Consider the following 18,757-nt stretch of genomic DNA (forward strand, 5'->3'; position numbering starts at 1 on the left):
TTCTTGGAAATCAAGAAGGAGTTTGGTCCCCCGGGGCACGATGACCTGTCTTCTGGCCGAGTCCAGCTGAAACCCCGTCTGGTCACAGTTGTATATTTGACGGTGTTTCTCCCTCAGCCCATGCTCCTCCAGGGTGGTGAGGAGCCTGAAGTACTCCTCTATGGGCCCCCTCTTGGCACAGGATGCCCTCCCACGGTCACTTATATCTGGGGTCCGGGCAGTAAGGCGATGGTGGTGCCGCTCCCTGAAATTAACTAGTTCATGTGGAGCAATCAATTTTTATTTAGTGATGCATAAAACTCTTAGCCCCCTTATACTGACAGTGATGATATTTACATGCTATTTAAACTATATCATTTACAGTTGCAGTGGATGCTTAGTGTTAAAGGGTTATTGTATGTGACAGGTTCTCACGTGTACAACTAGTTTAGATTAGAGAAAATACTTTTTGATGTGTCCTCTTTGCATCTTAAGTTGCAATGCTGTAATTCAGGGTTTCTGTGTTGTCCCTGAACGCAGCACCAGTGAAGCCCAGTGTGATGGGAGAGGATGAGGAGGAGGAGGAGGGGAGGAGGGTTAGTAGATGATCTGTGGTCGCACTGACTGATTCAGACCTGCTGCTGCTGCAGACTGGGACACATCTTCTTCTTCTTTATTCTCTCTGCTGCAGACTGGGACGCATCTTCTTCTTCTTTATTCTCTCTGCTGCAGACTGGGACGCATCTTATTCTTCTTTATTCTCTCTGCTGCAGACTGGGACGCATCTTCTTCTTCTTTATTGTCTCTGCTGCAGACTGGGACGCATCTTCTTCTTCTTTATTCTCTCTGCTGCAGACTGGGACGCATCTTCTTCTTCTTTATTCTCTCTGCTGCAGACTGGGACGCATCTTCTTCTTCTTTATTCTCTCTGCTGCAGACTGGGACGCATCTTCTTCTTCTTTATTGTCTCCTGTGTTGGTCGTGAACCGGAACCGGAGCCAGGCTGGATCCGTCGGTCCTCTGTGCTCCTCCGGAGCCGCAGCATCAGTTCCAGTGGAGCAGCTCGGAGAGACAGCCTCCTCCATGGACCGACGAGCTGGCTGAGATGTCCCGGCACATCTACACCAGACACGGGATAGGAGAAGGGATGCAGAAGCCTGGGTTTCAGGTAGGAACATAACAGCCTCTATTTCTTCTACTCTAGTTTAATTTAATGAGTTATAACTACAAATATCCTGTTATTGATTGGAGAAATACTGCTAATCAATACCTATGCTAACCAATACTCCTGATATCAGTGCGATTAGACAAAAAAGACAAAAACAAAACAACTTAAGCAAACATACATCCAAAGCTGACAACACAGGTGAAATGAAATGAATGTAATTATTGCCTTACAATTAATGTAATTATTGCACTAGAATAAATATAAATTAATGTAATTATTGCACTAGAATAAATATAAATTAATGTATTTATTGCACTAGAATAAATGTATTTATTGCACTAGAATAAATGTATTTATTGCACTAAAATAAATGTAATTATTGCACTAGAATAAATGTAAATTAATGTATTTATTGCACTAGAATAAATGTAATTATTGCACTAGAATAAATGTAAATTAATGTATTTATTGCACTAGAATACATGTAAATAAATGTATTCATTGCACTAGAATAAATGCAATTATTGCACTAGAATACATGTAAATACATGTAATTATTGCACTACAATAAATATAATTAAATGTATTTATTGCTTTAGAATAAATATAAATTAATGTATAAATTGAACTAGAATAAATGTAATTATTGCACTAGAATAAATGTAAATTAATGTATTTATTGCACTAGAATAAATATAAATACATGTAATTATTGCACTACAATTAATATAATTAAATGTATTTATTGCTCTAGAATAAATGTAAATTAATGTATAAATTGAACTAGAATAAATGTAATTATTGCACTAGAATAAATGTAAATTAATGTATTTATTGCACTAGAATAAATGTATTTATGAATTATAACAACAAATATCCTGTTATTGATAGGATAAATACTGCTTATCAATACCTACACTCCTGCTAAAACAGCACATTGATTTTTGTATAATGAACACAGGTCGCACTAAACTCATCATTCTGCTCTCTGTTTCAACTGAAGCTACATTTGTCATCATTCCTAATGAGCCCCCTGAAGGTGTCATTAATCAAACACAGGCTCCGGTCCTGCAGGATGCTGCTGAGGATCTGAGTTATTCAAAAAGGAAATGAAATTGGGTTCTTAATTATTAAGCATTTTCTGATGGCGCTGCACTCATGATGCATGAGAAGGACCAAGTCACCACAGATGAAATGGATTTTTAAGCACTGTAGCAGATTGTAGTTGTTGGTGCTGAGCAGGGCTGTGATTTGTTGCTCTACTGCATCAGTACTTCTGCTGCCAGTGTCCTTAATGCATGCAGACAAATCCATATGCTTCTTAGATAGATAGGTGATATAACAAGAAGTATTAAAGGGACAGACTCTAATGGTCTACGAATTTATATAGTATATCATCATATAAGGCTGCAACTACCAATTACTTTTATTATCAATTAATCTGACAATTATTTTCTCAATTAATCTTAATCGTTTAATTTGTGAAATGTAAAAAAAAATAGTAAAAAATGCCCATCATAATCTCTGAGATCCCGAAGTAACACCTTCAAATGTCTTGTTTTAAAGCTATTTAATTTACTTTCATATATGACAAAGAAAATCCTCACCTTTGCAAAGCTGTTACAAACAAAAGATTACTTTATTATCAAAAGAGTTGCAGATTAATTTTCTTTGATTGATTTATTGGGGAATTGACTGATCGTTTCAACTCTTCACCCGATCCTAGTAGATAGAGCAGATCGAATACTTTGCCAATCCCAAAGGTAAATAATAATATAATATAAAATAACCTGAGAACAGAGACTGGACGAAAACATACTCTCTCATTAGTAAGTAAGCAAGTCAAGTAGATAATGTTATGTGATGTATGGTAAGAAGCTGGATTGTGCTTGGCTGCATATAATGAAATGAAATCAATTGTACATTGAATATACACTATATACCAGTGTGTACTCCAGAATTAATGTAATAAATGTAATTATTGTGCTAGAATAAATGTAATTATTGCACTAGAATACATGTAAATTAATGTATTTATTGCACTAGAATAAATGTAAATCAATGTATTCATTGCATTAGAATAAATATAATTATTGTACTAGAATAAATGTAAATACATGTAATTATTGCACTACAATAAATATAATTAAATGTATTTATTGCTCTAGAATAAATGTAAATATTGCACTACAATAAATGTAAATATTGCACTAGAATAAATATAATTACATTTATTTATTGCTCTAGAATAAATGTAAATACTGCACTAGAATAAATGTAAATACATGCAATCATTGCTCTAGAATAAATGTAATTATTGCTTGAATAAATGTAATTATGGTACTATAATAAATATAATTAAATGTATTTATTGCTCTAGAATAAATGTAATTATTGTACTATAATAAATGTAATTATTGCTTGAATAAATGTAATTATGGTACTATGATAAATGTAATTATTGTACTAGTATGAATGTAATTATTGTATCTAGAAGTTGGAAGCATCCACTTACTGTACCCCAGATGCTCTTCCATGTCACAGGAGGACGTGACGCCTCACGTACAGTGTTAGAGAAGTCATTTATCATAGTCCGCCCCTCCTCTTGCATCTCAGGTGAAGTGTTACCTCATTTGTTCCTCAAGCACTGAAACGAATTGGCTGCGTATGAAAATGGGTCACACAGAGTGCATCAGTGCAGCTTAACAACGTTCATGCAAAAGAAATGCATTATGGATTTTAGTCTAATGAAGCTGTAAAAGACTGACTTCATATCATCAGGTCATTAGAGGACAAGAGGCTGCAAAGAGGCTGCATAGAGGCTGCAAAGAGCCAGAGTCCTGCTAACCCCCCAGGGGGCTGAGATGCTGGTTTTAATGGGGGGTTTGCTGGAGGAAAGGTGACCTTGATATGAGCTGGTGAGGAAGAGAGTAAGGGATAAATATAGAGACGATACAACAATAACAGAATCGCAATGATTTATTTGTGTGTTTTGTCCTCAGCAGGCGAACAGAGGGACGTACTCCAGACGCAGCCGGCTGAAGAGGTCCGACGGCAGCACCACCTCCACCAGCTTCATCCTCAGACAGGTAGGAGGACGCTTTACCACATCAGCACGCCTCATTACCCTACCTGGGATTTATCACATTCATCTAACGGGGACACATCATGAAAAACACATCTTTTCTCTTCTGCTATTTCTTACCATTATAACTGCATTAAGGAAAATGAAGTTAAAATATTAAAAGTAAAAGTACTCAATGCAGAAAAATGGCCACTGTTATGCCTTTACTGTGATTGTTTTGTATAACCAATAGTCCAAAATTCTAAATGATTAAAAATGCATCAAAATAATTAAAAAGTCAAATCAGCAAATCTTTACATTTGTGAAGCTTGGATATAAAATGTGGGGAAACTACATTTAAAAAATGATGAGAATTATCCACTAATGTGTGAAACCAATCCAGTGAATGGTGAACACGTTTGGGGATTTGAAGAAGGTCCTGTTGAAATTACTTTTCATGTTTCTGAGAGACTTGAGCAAGGGAGTTTTCTTATCAATAAAACGTTTAGTTTAACTCCTAAAAGTTTGATTAAAATGTGAAGTGAACAAAAGGACTGTGACATCAGACCTCTGCTGTGGTTTAGGGAATCAATGACCTTGATTCGTATCAGCCGGGGAATTCAGCGTGCTCAGCTGCTGAAGAGGCGTCGATCAGCTAATGTATAATTCATAAGGTCGGGGTTGGGCGGAGCCGTTTGAATGCTCCTTTATATGTGCCACTGTCAAACAAATTCAAATGGGCTACCTGTATTAAGTCCCTCCTGTAATTCATAATCCAGAGGGGAGTTACTCTGGACGTTGACATCCTGCTAACAAGTTACCAAGGGAACGGAGGCTGCAGAGGACGTTCAGCGGCACAAGGACAGTTTGTCATCGGCGACCTTCGTCCCAAACGGCCTCTCTTTCTTTTTCAATGCCTCCTCCACTTGTCGCAGGACTGTAATAAACCCAAATATATATCCACATGAATCAGTATCCACTGATATAAATATTTTATTTACTTTTATTGATATAAATGTTTTTTAGTTTAGTTTAATTATTATAAAACTGCATTCCACCTTTATTCCTTGTGTCTATTTGAAGGCTGGCTCTTTTATTTATTTTTTTCACTTCAGCTTTTCTTTTATTTCTTTCATGGTGTATTTATTTCATATATATAAATGTATCTATATATATATATATATATACTCACCGGCCACTTTATTAGGCACACCTGTTCAATTGCTTGTTAACACAAATAGCTAATCAGCCAATCACATGGCAGCAACTCAATGCATTACGTCATCTAGACGTGGTGAAGACGACTTGCTGAAGTTCAAACCGAGCATCAGAATGGGGAAGAAAGGGGATTTAAGTGACTTTGAACGTGGCATGGTTGTTGGTGCCAGACGGGCTGGTCTGAGTATTAAACTGCTGATCTACTGGGATTTTCACGCACAACCATCTCTAGGGTTTACAGAGAATGGTCCCAACAAGAGAACAGATCCAGTGAGCGGGGGTTGTGAGGACGGAAATGCCTTGTTGATGTCAGAGGTCAGAGGAGAATGGGCAGAGTGGTTGGAGATGATAGAAAGGCAACAGTAACTCAAATAACCACTCGTTACAACCAAGGTATGCAGAATACCATGTCTGAACGCACAACACATCCAACCTTGAAGCAGATGAAGACCACCCGGTACTAGCAAGGTGTACCTAATAAAGTGGCCGGTGAGTGTATACTGTATATGACACACTTTCATACATGCACACAAACATAAACAACAATCCCACTAACGAAAACAACTATCGGTACCATATTCAAATCATAATGTCTGTTTCATATTAGGGCGGTCAATCGATTAGAATATCTAATTAACTACCTATTGAGCATGTAAAGGCCTCAAAAAGGCGATTTATTTGGGAGAAAAACAATTCCTACAGTTTCAATAGGGCCTTCGCTGGCCTGACGCTGTCGGTGCTCGGGCCCTAACAAATGGCAACACATATCGAATAGACACCCGAGTATCATGATGGTATCAAATCCTGAGATGTTCAAACAAGTGTTATTTCAAGAATAAAAACCTGTCCATAGTGTCAGTTTTCAGATTTTCAGTTTGAAAGAAAGCTCGTCAAGCCGTCCAACCAGATACCTAAATACCTCTATGACCTTGAAGTGCTCCATCATGTGTCTCACTGAGGAGACGCAGTAACGTCACATCAAAACGGATCAGGTCCTTTTCCTCGTGGACATGCTAACAAAAAGCACGTGACAACTTGTCAAATCTCAGAGCCTGATGTGATTTATGATCGAGTCGAGTGCTCAGATCTGCAACTGCCACATTTTTTCTGTCACATGTAGGTCAGTTTGTATGTGAGACTTTGAGTCCTGATGCATTGCAGGTCTGTCATATCATTTTAAAGGCAATATTCAGTCTATGTTTTCATTTAATAGCAACTAAACCTGTTCAGTGTAGACAGTGCAGAGCAGATGCTGTTGGATTCTCATGAACAGTACACTCCTTTAGAGTTATTGATGGCTTTGTGTTTTAATTACACACCAGTGTATATTCAACCTGTTGACATCTGCCATTAATTATTGAATGCATGTTGCATGAAAGCAGCACAGAGTAGTCATGTGGCTCACAGGAAGGAGGAAAAACAAGATATAAGGGACGGAAAGAACAAATCATTTAAAAACAAAGGAAACAGGAGAAGAAACCAAAAAGAAAAAAGAAGAAGTAGGACACAAGGACAGAGAAATCTCTTCCTCATCACACAGCTCACAGATTTCTTGAAACACCCCCGCTGTGATTTGTGTCATCACCGGTGTGATCGTCATCAGGTGGGCTTCTCTTTGATTCCCTCGAGTATCCATAGTAACGGCCGCCCTTCAACAACAGGGGTCAAGCCCAGGAGGTTGATTAGCAGGAAGCTGCTCCTCCTCCTCCTCCTCCTCCTTTTCACCGATAAATGCTCACATGAAAATAAGAGAAAGCTGAGAAAAATTAAAAGTTATATCAGATTTATTGAAATGAAGTCCTGTTGGCTATACGATAGCATCTCAGTTCTTCATCAGTATCCCTGTTCTGTGCTTTGAAATCCTGCTTTTATGGCAAAAGCCTGGACAGAAGAGTTTTTCAGCGTTCGTTCATTTAACCCCTGATGAGGAATTGACCTTAAAGTGTCCGTAGACAACAAGTTTTTTAATTTTAACTTTATCATTATGAAGTAAAAGTTGATTGCACAACGTAATGGCTGTAGAATAATGACACCATCTGTGTTTGGATTGGTTCCCTATAAGCCTCGCTGCCACCGGGTACGATCTCCGGGGAAAATGAAGGCTCCATTTACGGCACAAAGGAAGTACGTCAACCAAAACAGGAAGAGGACAGCGCTTTGGTTTCCCCAGTTGCAACCCCAGTAGAGGAAATGGAGGATGGCGTAACAACCAAAGTAACTGTGTTGTTGGCAGCTGTTAGGCTCTGAGGAACACGGAAAGAGATCTGATTGTCTTTGCGACAGCGGCGCCAACAATAATACCACTTGGAAACACTAGAAGGGGGGAAAGTTGTCTGTTGTCAATTTAACTATCCGGAGATTGGAAATGATTAAGGTATAAATTCACCTGGATTTCCTCTCGTTCCTTCTTGTCGGAGATGGCTCTGGCGGCCGACGCATGCAACTTCCTGTTCTCCTCTTTCCTGCTTTTCTGCTCAAACTCTAAACGCTCTTTCCTACAAAAACAAGAGAATCAATTGAAGTTTTTTGCAGTTATTATCCCTAGTAGAGGAAGTGGTGGACGGTGCAACAACCTAAGTGGCTCTGAAAAACTCAATGCAGAGTGTCTTGTGCAGCATTGACAACTATTCTTTTAATGAAAGTAGCACTAGCTCCAAAAGTCGCTAAAAGCAGCCAGATGACGTCATATGCTCATTTGCATAAAGCATAAACCTGCGTCTCTTCAGCTCCTCTCCAGAGGCTCCCTGTGGAGTTTTAAAAATGGAAATGAATAACTGTTTTTTGTTTACATTTTCATTTATATTCATCATTGTTGTAGGTCTATGGTACGACGGTACGACGGAGTATTAGGGCCACACTGAGGAAAAAAATAAATCTGAGATTGAGAGAATAAAGTCATAATATTATAAAGTAGTAATTTTACATGTTATTTTCTTAAAGTTAGGACTTTATTGTCGTTATATTACGACTTTTTTTCTCGTAAAGTTATGACTTTATTCTGTAAATCTCAGATGTTTTTTCCCTCAATGTGGTCCTAATACTCCGTAGTACATTGGATCTTTGGCCCTCACTGCATTAGACTTATATACTATATACTTAGACTATAAACTGTGTTACCTTCATCACAATGATCAAATGTTTTGCGGATCCAGACAGATTTTTTTTTGCCTAAAATGTCTCTTTTGACAGTAAAGGTTGCTGACCCCTGGCATAAAGTTTAGTGTTTGTGTTGGGTGCAGCGAGGAAGAGGCCCCGTTCTGTTGACTGTGATTACTCTGAGCTGCATTGGGATGCTGCATGTTTTTTCCCTGATGGTCTGAATAAGTCGCAAAATGTGTCGCTAGTTGTACTCTGAGGAAAAAAGCAACGGCAACAATAATACCACTTGGAAACGCTAGAGGGGGGAAAAAGTTGGAAAGTTATCTATTGCCACTACTTAGGGTGATGTGTTGCATTTAAAGGATGCGTTAAAACCCCCCAGAACTTGGTTTCAAATCTCAAGTATTTATAAATATTCATGATTAAATGAAGAAGAATGTAAGACTCAGAGACTCAGCTCCTGTGCTTCATTCTCCAGGACTGTGTGGGCGTGGTGGTCTGATCAGATCTAATTGACTCTGCTGGCAACATAAAGCAAACAACTGTCATCAGATTGTGACTCAAGTATTGCTAATCTCAATGCACCCACTTCAAACCAGTGAGAAGAGCACAAATACAGAAAATCTCTGTCTGCTTTGGCAGATAACAGCGTGTTCGTGTAGGAGCCCATCATGAAGCTGATTGACATATTGTGTTTAAAAGGCCTTTAAGTGGAGTTTTCCGGAGGCTGGAGTTCACTACAGATTGACTCTAAGTATTAGGGTTAACGGAGGATGAGCATCAGTCAGAGCCAGAGTCAGAGACGGAAAATCACTGTAAGTGATTGTTATAAGATGTTCAGGACAGAATGTATTGGAGGAGATATATGTTTGATGAGTCAACACATGATATGCTGAGCAGATCTGCTGGTAGAAAGCGTGCCGAACAGCTACGTGCACTACACTCTCGTGGACAGATGTTCCTCTGCGTGGTCGGTTTGCGGGCCGACCTCTGAGCTCCACGATAAGAGGATGCCAGTCAGAGCTCGGCAGATGTTTGCTCTCAGGAATAATCCAGCGCTGCAGCGTTGAAGTGGCACAGAGGACGTTTTGCTTTGACATTTGTGTTGTCTACATGTTTGCATGCACATGATGGCTACCTCACATATCATACCTTGCGTCAGAGCTTCTGGTTGTGCGTGTTCTCAGGAATTAACTCTGTGTCAGCAATTAATCCTGTCAGTATGTGTGAGTACATGCGAGTCAGAGGGTGCAAGCAAAACCCCGTGGTGCAATGAAAGTGAGGGCCGGCACGAGAGAAACCATCTCTGTTTGACATGCATATTGCAAATTGAATGAAGTACATTAATGACTTCTGCCCGGCTGCTAAATGTTTAAATGTTCTGAGTCTGAACCAGAAAATGACTTTTCAGTTGTAGCAGTAATGCAGCTGTGAACTAAAGACCTCATCACCGCCTCTTTTCAAAAAGACTGAATTAAAGTCTTCATCCCGGGTCACCAAGTTTAATTCCCTTCTCTCTGAAAGGAGGAAAAGTATGAATGCAGATTTTATTTTTTAATAAAGTCTCATTGTGGGGATGACAAAGCTTACGATGCCACGACTTTCTCCCCGAAATTAAATTTCCTTTCTGAATCACAATACGTGAAACACAGCCGTTCAGCTCGCTGCCTGCAAAGTGATAAGGAATGGGCCTTCTTCACACGGCTAATCCCTCTATGTAGGTCACATGGCTCAACTCAGCCGCCTTTAATTCATGAATGACTTGATGCTGTCATAGCTCACCACACGCTGGCACCGTGCACTAGTCTGCCACTACCTCTAGAGTAAATCTGTGACCCCCGGAGACCCCCAAACAAGATTACCCACGATGACTAGTATACTTCTGGAGAAAACAACCAGAGTTACCATACTGTTCAGCTTCTATCACTGCATCCCGACTCTGTCTTTAAACTGGGAGTCAACAGCAAAAACTACTGAAAACACTACGACCCATTCATGCATACAAACCCGTGCTGCAACTAATGAGTATCTTCGTTATCAATTAATGCATTTTTTAAATAACTGTCTAAAAACGACCAGAGCTATGTTATATATGTTGTTGAGTTGTGTACTTACAGTATATTATTATTATTATTATAGCAGCAGGTGCATCTGCTGTATCACAGTTTGTCAGGAGAGGGCGCTGTTGCATCAAGAAGCAGCCGAGACTCAGACAATAAGAAAGATGCTCCTGCAGTTTCTCTTGGATTGGATAATAAAAACAAAATAGATACCAATTCATGTAATTAATTAATTAATTTATTGATTTATTTAACAATGGATATTTTTACCTGTATTCCCTGCACAAGAGCTGCATAGCTTACATTGTACAAATGACATAAGAGTATGCAGGGGAGTAATACATTAGTATAATGCTAATATTAAATTTATATCTAGACAGCTATTACAACATTTTGGTTTTGATCATTTCAATTAGCCTCTTTTTAAATGTTTTTAATCTATTTAATCTGTTTAATCTCAGAGCGTGGAAGTTCAGTCTTGACTTTGGGAACACATACTGTGATAAAAAAATCTAAACTCAAGGGTTCACTCAAAGCTTTCAGCCGTATCCCATGGCCTTCTTCTGCTGAAGATGTAACAAAACGTATCTGTATTTTTTTAGAGATGAGTTTTACTATCCCTGTGACTGTCTCTTTTATCAAAAAGAAAAATAAGATTTAATTTAAGGCACATTGGGTTAAAATCAGTACGGAAGTGACGTTACTTATGTATGGAAGTTATGTGACAAATAAGTCAACGTTTGGGTCAAAATAACTATGAAAATGACGCTGTTTAAGAACGGAGTTTACGTAAAAAATAAGTCAATGTTTGGGTTAAAATAAATACAGAAGTAGCGTCACTTAAGTACGGAAGTTACGTGCAAATAAGTCAATGTTTGAGTTAAAATAAATATAGAAGTAGCGTCACTTAAGTACGGAAGTTACGTGCAAATAAGTCAACCTTTGGGTTAAAATAAGTATGGAAGTGGCGTCACTTAAGTACGGAAGTTACGTGACAAATAAGTCAATGTTTGAGTTAAAATAAATATAGAAGTAGCGTCACTTAAGTACGGAAGTTACGTGCAAATAAGTCAACGTTTTGGTTAAAATAAGTACGGAAGTGGCGTCACTTAAGTACGGAAGTTACGTGCAAATAAGTCAACGTTTTGGTTAAAATAAGTACGGAAGTGGCGTCACTTAAGTACGGAAGTTACGTGACAAATAAGTCAATGTTTGAGTTAAAATAAATATAGAAGTAGCGTCACTTAAGTACGGAAGTTACGTGCAAATAAGTCAACGTTTTGGTTAAAATAAGTACGGAAGTGGCGTCACTTAAGTACGGAAGTTACGTGCAAATAAGTCAACGTTTTGGTTAAAATAAGTACGGAAGTGGCGTCACTTAAGTACGGAAGTTACGTGACAAATAAGAGAGGGCGCTGTTGCTCTACTCTGCTAAAGAAGCAGCTGAGTCTCAGACAATCAAAGATAAGCTCTTGCAGTTTTCCTTTGACTCCCTCATGTGTGACACTGTTTTATCAAAAAGAAGAAATCACAATATTTAATTTAAGACGCATACATTTAACTAAATATGTCAGGGAACAAATCACTCAAAAGAAAGAAGCAGCTATTTCTCATTAGGATAGTAAAAAAGCAGCAGCCTTACCATTCCTCCATTATTCTGTGAATGCTTTCAGCAGAGCCTTTGCTCATAAAAGGTGTTAAACCTCACTATATTTCTCTCCTTGACTGATGTCCGATATGATCAGTTTCCCTGTCACAGACATTTATAGATTGATTTTATGGCGTTTATGGTGAAGCAGTAAAGATGTGTCGTCGCTGAGGTCTGCCACCTGTTTAAAGTATCATCAGCTGTTTGCTGCGATTCTACGTGTGTAAATTACATGTCAGCCTTTTTTGCAGATTGGTGTTTAGATTACCTCAAACACACACACACACACACACATCCATGCACAGAATTCACACCGTCTCAGGCTGCAGACCCCCCCACCCTCTCCTCGCTGCCTCTTCCTTATTCACACAGCCAGCCAGCCAATCGGCAGGCTGCATCCCACCTCATGTCATCAGCCCAGTGCTGGAGAAAGGGATTGGCTTGTGTGTGATCTGAGCTTGGAAGGCAGATGAAATGCCAGGTCCGCTCTGCCTCTGGGGACAACCGGGCTGCCTTACAATAATGGGAACCAACGCTCGCTCGGCTCGGGGGCAATAATATCCAATTCAGCGTCAGGAGAACACACGCTCCACCTTTTTCTCTCCATCTGCTGCTCTGGTGTGGTCTGGTACCTTCATGTGGAGGCTGCTGGTGGGCTCTCTGTCACTCCCCCGTCCTCATCACCCAGCGCCGTCCTCTCAGGAACAGGTTGATTGTCTATTTTGCGCCGACGAGCTGCTTTTTTGGAATCTCCCTCCTCCATGTACGATAACTTGTACCGACATGGATTTGAAGACTCGGAGGCGGTGAGTGGAGGGGCGTCTTGACACTCTTGTGCACACCATGCTTTTCTCTGTTGTGTCGCGGCTCGTCGATCCCTTCATAAACACCCACAGAATGAGACTTGACTGGGCTGAGCTGTGCACTCTTCTCGGGGGAGTTTAGGGGAGGCTGGGGGAAGGGTGTGCACGGGTGTGTGTGTGTGTGTGTTTGTCGGCGTGAGAGTGTTGTCTTAGGGCTCCTCTATCAACCAACTGTACAGTTTTCTCCAGCCAGATGACAGTTCCTCTCCTGTCTGGACTGAGAGTCTGCAGATCTGAGCAGTATTTCCTCACCATCTCTCCAGTGTGCATGCTGTAAAGCTCAGTTTATCACATCCCACTATACCTCATTAAGGTTTACTGCACGATCACACACTATGCAGTTGCATCCGTCTTCCACACAAGACAATAATGCATGCATTTCTAGAGAAACATCACCTTTACCAGGCCTTCACACCGCCTTTGATACAGAGAGGCCGACATTATTATTGACGGGCAGCGAGGGCATCCATGGGATAGAAATGTGGTGGAAAATGCTTACAAAGGCAGTAAATGTAGGAGGTGCTGGGTGGAAGGGAGGAGGGAATCCCACTGAGCCAGAATCTGTCTGTAACTCCACCTGGCTGCCTCTTGAAAATTAAAGAAGGGATTTTTCTCACACTTCCTGTCCTATCCTCAGTATTAGCAAAAGAAATCTGATTGTTATAGGGCTGTCAAAGTTAACGCGATAATAACGCATTAACGCAAATTCAGTTTTAAAGCTAGAATGAAGATACTGGTGTCATATGAAAGTATAAAACCTGATGAATCCATCGATACCAACCATGTCATACCAGCTGGTCAGGAAGGAGGTTAAATAACGCTCCAAAGTTAAATGCTGGCGAGGAAAAACTGCCATGTTCAAAGGGGTCCCTTGACCTCTGACCTCCAGATCAGTGAATGTAAATGGGTTCTATGGGTACCCACGAGTCTCCCCTTTACAGACATGCCCACTTTAAGATAATCACATGCAGTTTGGGGCAAGTCATAGTGAAGTCAGCACACTGACACACTGATAGCTGTTGTTGCCTGTTGGGCTGCAGTTTGCCATGTTCTGATTGGAGTATATTGTTTTATGCTAAATGCAGTACCTGTGAGGGTTTCTGGATCAATATCTGTCATTGATTTGTGTTGTTAATTGATTTACAATAATAAATATATACATACATTTTGCATAAAGCAGCATATTTGTCCACTCCCATGTTGATAAGAGTCTTAAATACTTGACAAATCTCCCTTTAAGGTTCATTTAGAACAGATAAAAAATGTGTGATTAATTTGCAATTAATCACGATTCATGCGAAAATCATGCGATTAATCGCGATTAAATATTTTAATTGATTGACCTCCTTAAAAAAAAGATAGTTTGAAATTAGCTCTTAACGTTCGAGTCCGGCACCAATATTTTCACAACTGTCTTATGCTCATTTCCACTTATGGATTCTTGGACCAATTATTGATTTATCGATGTTGTTATGTAAGAACACGAGCCTCAGACCATAATCTTAAAGGGTAACTTCTGTATTTTTCAACGTGGTCTCTATTGTCCCATTGTCTCGTGTCTAACGGGGACAGCAACTTTTGAAACTGGTCCAGGATGGAGGGAGAACGCTGGAGATGGCAGCCGCTGTACGAGCTGCGAGGGCAGTGAGCAGCATTGATGTAATGTTATGCTCACTGAAAGGTCTTGTTTTTGCCACTGACAGTCTCAGATTGTTATTATAAGTGTCTGACAACATTACGGAGAGAACCCTACAGAGAAATATAACGTCTTTCTTACCTTTTCTCTTGATCCGGTCTGTTTGTTAGTGTGTCCAAGGAGAAGTCTTGTAGTGAAATCTGAATACCCGTATGCTCTGGCTGAAATAAATACGGGAGGCCATCGAATTCAAAGAGATCATCCACATCTAGATATTCAGCCGTGACATTAAACATCTTTTAGATAACACTAAGCTATATTTTCTGTACTCCAAAACACTCGCGTTTCCACCATAGATGTATTCCTCTATTCCACCGTTGTCTTCCGGGAACACGTCACCTCGTGAGCCTTCTCCTTGAGCGAGACGGTACCAGCTTGCCCACAGCCCGTAGCACCACATCGCAGCCTGTGAGCTGTTAGACACAAAAACATGGAAAAATAGTGTCCAAGTTGCAAAATACCAACGTTACCCTTTAACCCGGGGGTCTCCAACCTGCGTCTCTTCAGCTCCTCTCCGGTGGCTCCCTGTGGAGTTTTAAACATGGAAATGAATAACTGTTTTTTGTTCACATTTTCATTTTTATCTATCATTGTTGTAGGTCTATGGTACGACGGTACGACGGAGTATTAGGGTCACATTGAGGAAAAAAATAAATCTGAGATTTCAAGAATAAAGTCATAATATTATAAAGTAGTAATTTTACGTGTTATTTTCTTTTTTTCTTGTAAAGTTATGACTTTATTCTTATAATATTACGACTTTATTCTCGTAATATTCTGACTTTATTCTGTAAATCTCAGATGTTTTTTCCCTCAATGTGGCCCTAATACTCCGTAGTACATTGTCTCTTTGGCCCTCACTGCATTAGACTTATATACTATATACTTAGACCAGCTATTCTCAACCACTGGGCCGCGGCCCACTGGTGGGCCTCAGAGCACCACCTAGTGGGCCGCGGAGGTACTGACAAATGGTTAGATTAACCTCTCAAAATCCAACTATTCTGTTTTTCAGAGGTTGTAGCGGGCAGGTTTTAAAGCTAGAGGAAGGATAATGGAATGATATGAAACTAAAAATCCTAACGAATCCATCAGTCCCAACCATGCCATGCTAGCTTTTTGGGAAGGAGGCTAAAAAACACTTCAAAGTTGCGCTAAATTTTGGTGAGGAAAAACTGGCATAGTCATTTTCAAAGGTGTCCCTTGACCTCTAACCTCAAGATATGTGAATGAAAATGGGTTTATGGGTACCCACGAGTCTCCCCTTTACAGACATATATGTCTCGGATGCAGTGACGCAAAATGGAGCATTTTTTTATACGAAAAGTGATGTTGGAGACAACCCTGCACCAGTAAAAGCTTCAAAGCATGTGTTGACCCTGAATACTTTGGATTCATATTGGACGGCAGTGATGGGTGAGGGTAAGCTGAATATTACATTACACCTGACAGTGGACACATATTTAATAGCCCAGTTTGTTATTTATTTGGGAAGATGGTCCTCGGAATTATTTTAACAATCAGACGTGGGCCTTAAGTTACAAAAGGTTGAGAAGCCCTGACTCAGACTAAAAACTGTGTTACCTTCATCACAATGATCACATGTTTTGCGGCTCCAGACAGATTTGTATTATTTTTGCCTACAGTGGCTCTTTTGGTAGTGAAGGCTGCTGACCCCTGCTCTAACCGTTTATGCGGAAGTGAAAGTTATTGCAGAATATTTCTATTTTAATAAGCACCTTCCCCTCCCTATAGCTTACAGGAGCGACGTAACCCTCTTACAACCGTTGTGCACATATTGTTTAATGCATGACTCACCGTTACAAAAGCGTGTTATGTGAAATACAAAGCCTATCAAACCCTCTGCACTCACTGATTGTACTATTGTAAGGATGCAGGAAGGAGAGCTCTGTGAGTCAGAAGAAGGCATCAGAACTAATGGAAGTGAATTATTACGAGTCCCTTATTTGGGCTGAGCGTGGAGGTATGTTTCCACTTCTCCATCCTCGTCGATGGTGGATGTAATGAAGAATGCTTTTAGCCTTTTGGCCCGGGTCTGACAGGGGTGGAGGTCAGTGGAGGAAGAAGGATGGAGATGGGAGAACAGACCGAGCTCTGGCGTCTGGACGGATAAGGCTTGAGTGTGGCACGATGGACTCGAGACTGGCCACTTGACACTCTTAGATAATATCCTCACAAACAACTCATTGTCAGTGTGTGTGTGTGTGTGTGTGTGTGTGTGTGTGTGTGTGTAGACAGGAGGCAGACAGAGAGGAGGTTGGTTGGCAGAGTCGTCTGTGCACATGATAGTAGTTTTGGGAATGTTTCAAAGTGCCTCGTGCTCTGAATACTTTCTGTCCTTTCCTTTAAAAATGAGCTGAGTGACGTCATCGTGGTCATTCATGCTTCAGCCGTTTCAGGAATGTAAAGTGGGAAATGTAGAGCTCAGCAACTAAAGTACCAAGTTTGCACAGTTGTATGTTTACCTTTTGTCTTACTTCATAGTCAGTAGAATAAAAGTACTGCATTAGCACAAGAGACCACAGCAATACAATGCAAGATATTAGGGGATGTCATGTTTTAATGCCAGAATTGACATATTTGCTTCATCTGAGTCTGTGTGGAGGTAGAAGGAAGTAAACGCTTTTATTGTGGTAGTCTGAGTAACGTGACGTCATATCCGTTCCGTATCTGTCAACCAAAACAAACCTCAAGAAGTCTAAACCGTTGGAGGGTCGGCGTGGATACGACCTACACCCTCCCATGTTAAATCCAGTGTGGTAAACACTACACATCCAGTAAAGGATGGAAACACTTTGGGTTTCACACATTGACAGGAAAAGCAGAGTTAGACAGAGCAGAGCTAACGCTGCATGCTAACTCCGTCACAGACAGGAAAAGCTAGGGTTGGTGTTCTTTAGGGATGACCGTCCCAGATGATACACTTTACTAATTTGCCTTATCTTCACAAGTCTTTAGACCACTGTGGAAACGCAGACAACAACGGGCTGAAGGAACCTCTTAGTTCTTTGAAAAGTCGTCACGGGACTAAAATTACAAGGAACTTCTTGGTGGAAACCAGCGGGGGCAACCTCCGGGTCTGAAAAGTGAAGCCAATGCAGAAGGGCCTTAAACCTGCATCCTCTCTAACGGCCAGCAGGGGGCGACTCCTCTGGTTGCATAAAGAAGTCTGGTTGTATAGAAGTCTCTGAGAAAATGAGCCTACTTCTCTTTTGATTTATTATCTCAGTAAACATTGTAAACATGAGTTTATGGTCTCAGTCGCTAGTTTCAAGTCTTCTTCAATACAGCATGATGTTCATTTAGTAAATGATGATCCCATTTAGAGTCAGATAGACCATAAAGCAGGGGATGCTTTAGGGCGGGGCTACCTTGTGATTGACAGGTCACTACCACGGCGTTGTCCGGTCTGGGAGTTGTCCGTGTTTTCATCTAAGAACTTTAACCCTTTCACAGTGTGTTTTCACTTCATCAAAGTTAGTTATAACATCTTGGTCGCCTAAAAATGTCAGCGTTTGTTTGTACTTAGCTCCACCCTCTCGTGTCACTTCTGGATCCAAAAACTGAGATGGCGACGGCCAAAATGCCGACCTCGAGGCTTCAAAACCGCAGTCCACAAACCAATGGGTGACGTCACGATGACTGCGTCCACTTCTTAAATACAGTCTAATGCTTTCTACCAAATTTCGCTCAAATCAAAAATGTAGATCTTGTGCTCTGGATACTAGTAGTGAGGGGCATTTTTATTCACTATTCATTAATAGTGAAACATGAAGCAGGTGCTCCTCTATGTGGGGCTTTTATTTTCCTTCCGCTCCGGTCCTCCAGTTATAGATTTCATTTGTAATGAGGCAGTAAACAACAGTTATTTGTATCAAGGAAAGACTCCCATGGCTCTGAATGGGTCATTAGCAGAGGCGCCTGGAAGCCCTGGACAAAGG

The 18,757-nt window shown here is 40.4% G+C and overlaps 1 protein-coding gene across 5 annotated transcripts in view; it reads left to right on the forward strand.

Moving 5' to 3' along the window:
* Positions 1 to 885: 885 nt before the first annotated feature.
* cacnb4a (calcium channel, voltage-dependent, beta 4a subunit) overlaps positions 886 to 18,757 on the forward strand; it is a 40,437-nt gene continuing 22,565 nt past the window's right edge. The window contains exons 1-2 of one of the 5 annotated variants that reach the window (XM_037790466.1): positions 886 to 1,147; positions 4,150 to 4,236. In XM_037790466.1, the coding sequence (XP_037646394.1) occupies positions 1,085 to 1,147; positions 4,150 to 4,236 (150 nt within the window). In that variant the 5' untranslated portion in view covers positions 886 to 1,084. Of the gene's footprint in view, positions 1,148 to 4,149; positions 4,237 to 12,666; positions 13,043 to 18,757 lie in introns of those variants that run through there. The other 4 variants (XM_037790467.1, XM_037790464.1, XM_037790465.1 and 1 more) reach the window with 4 other exon arrangements.

The sequence above is a fragment of the Sebastes umbrosus genome, chromosome 13 (genome assembly GCF_015220745.1).
Source record: "Sebastes umbrosus isolate fSebUmb1 chromosome 13, fSebUmb1.pri, whole genome shotgun sequence".
NCBI lineage: Eukaryota > Metazoa > Chordata > Actinopteri > Perciformes > Sebastidae > Sebastes > Sebastes umbrosus.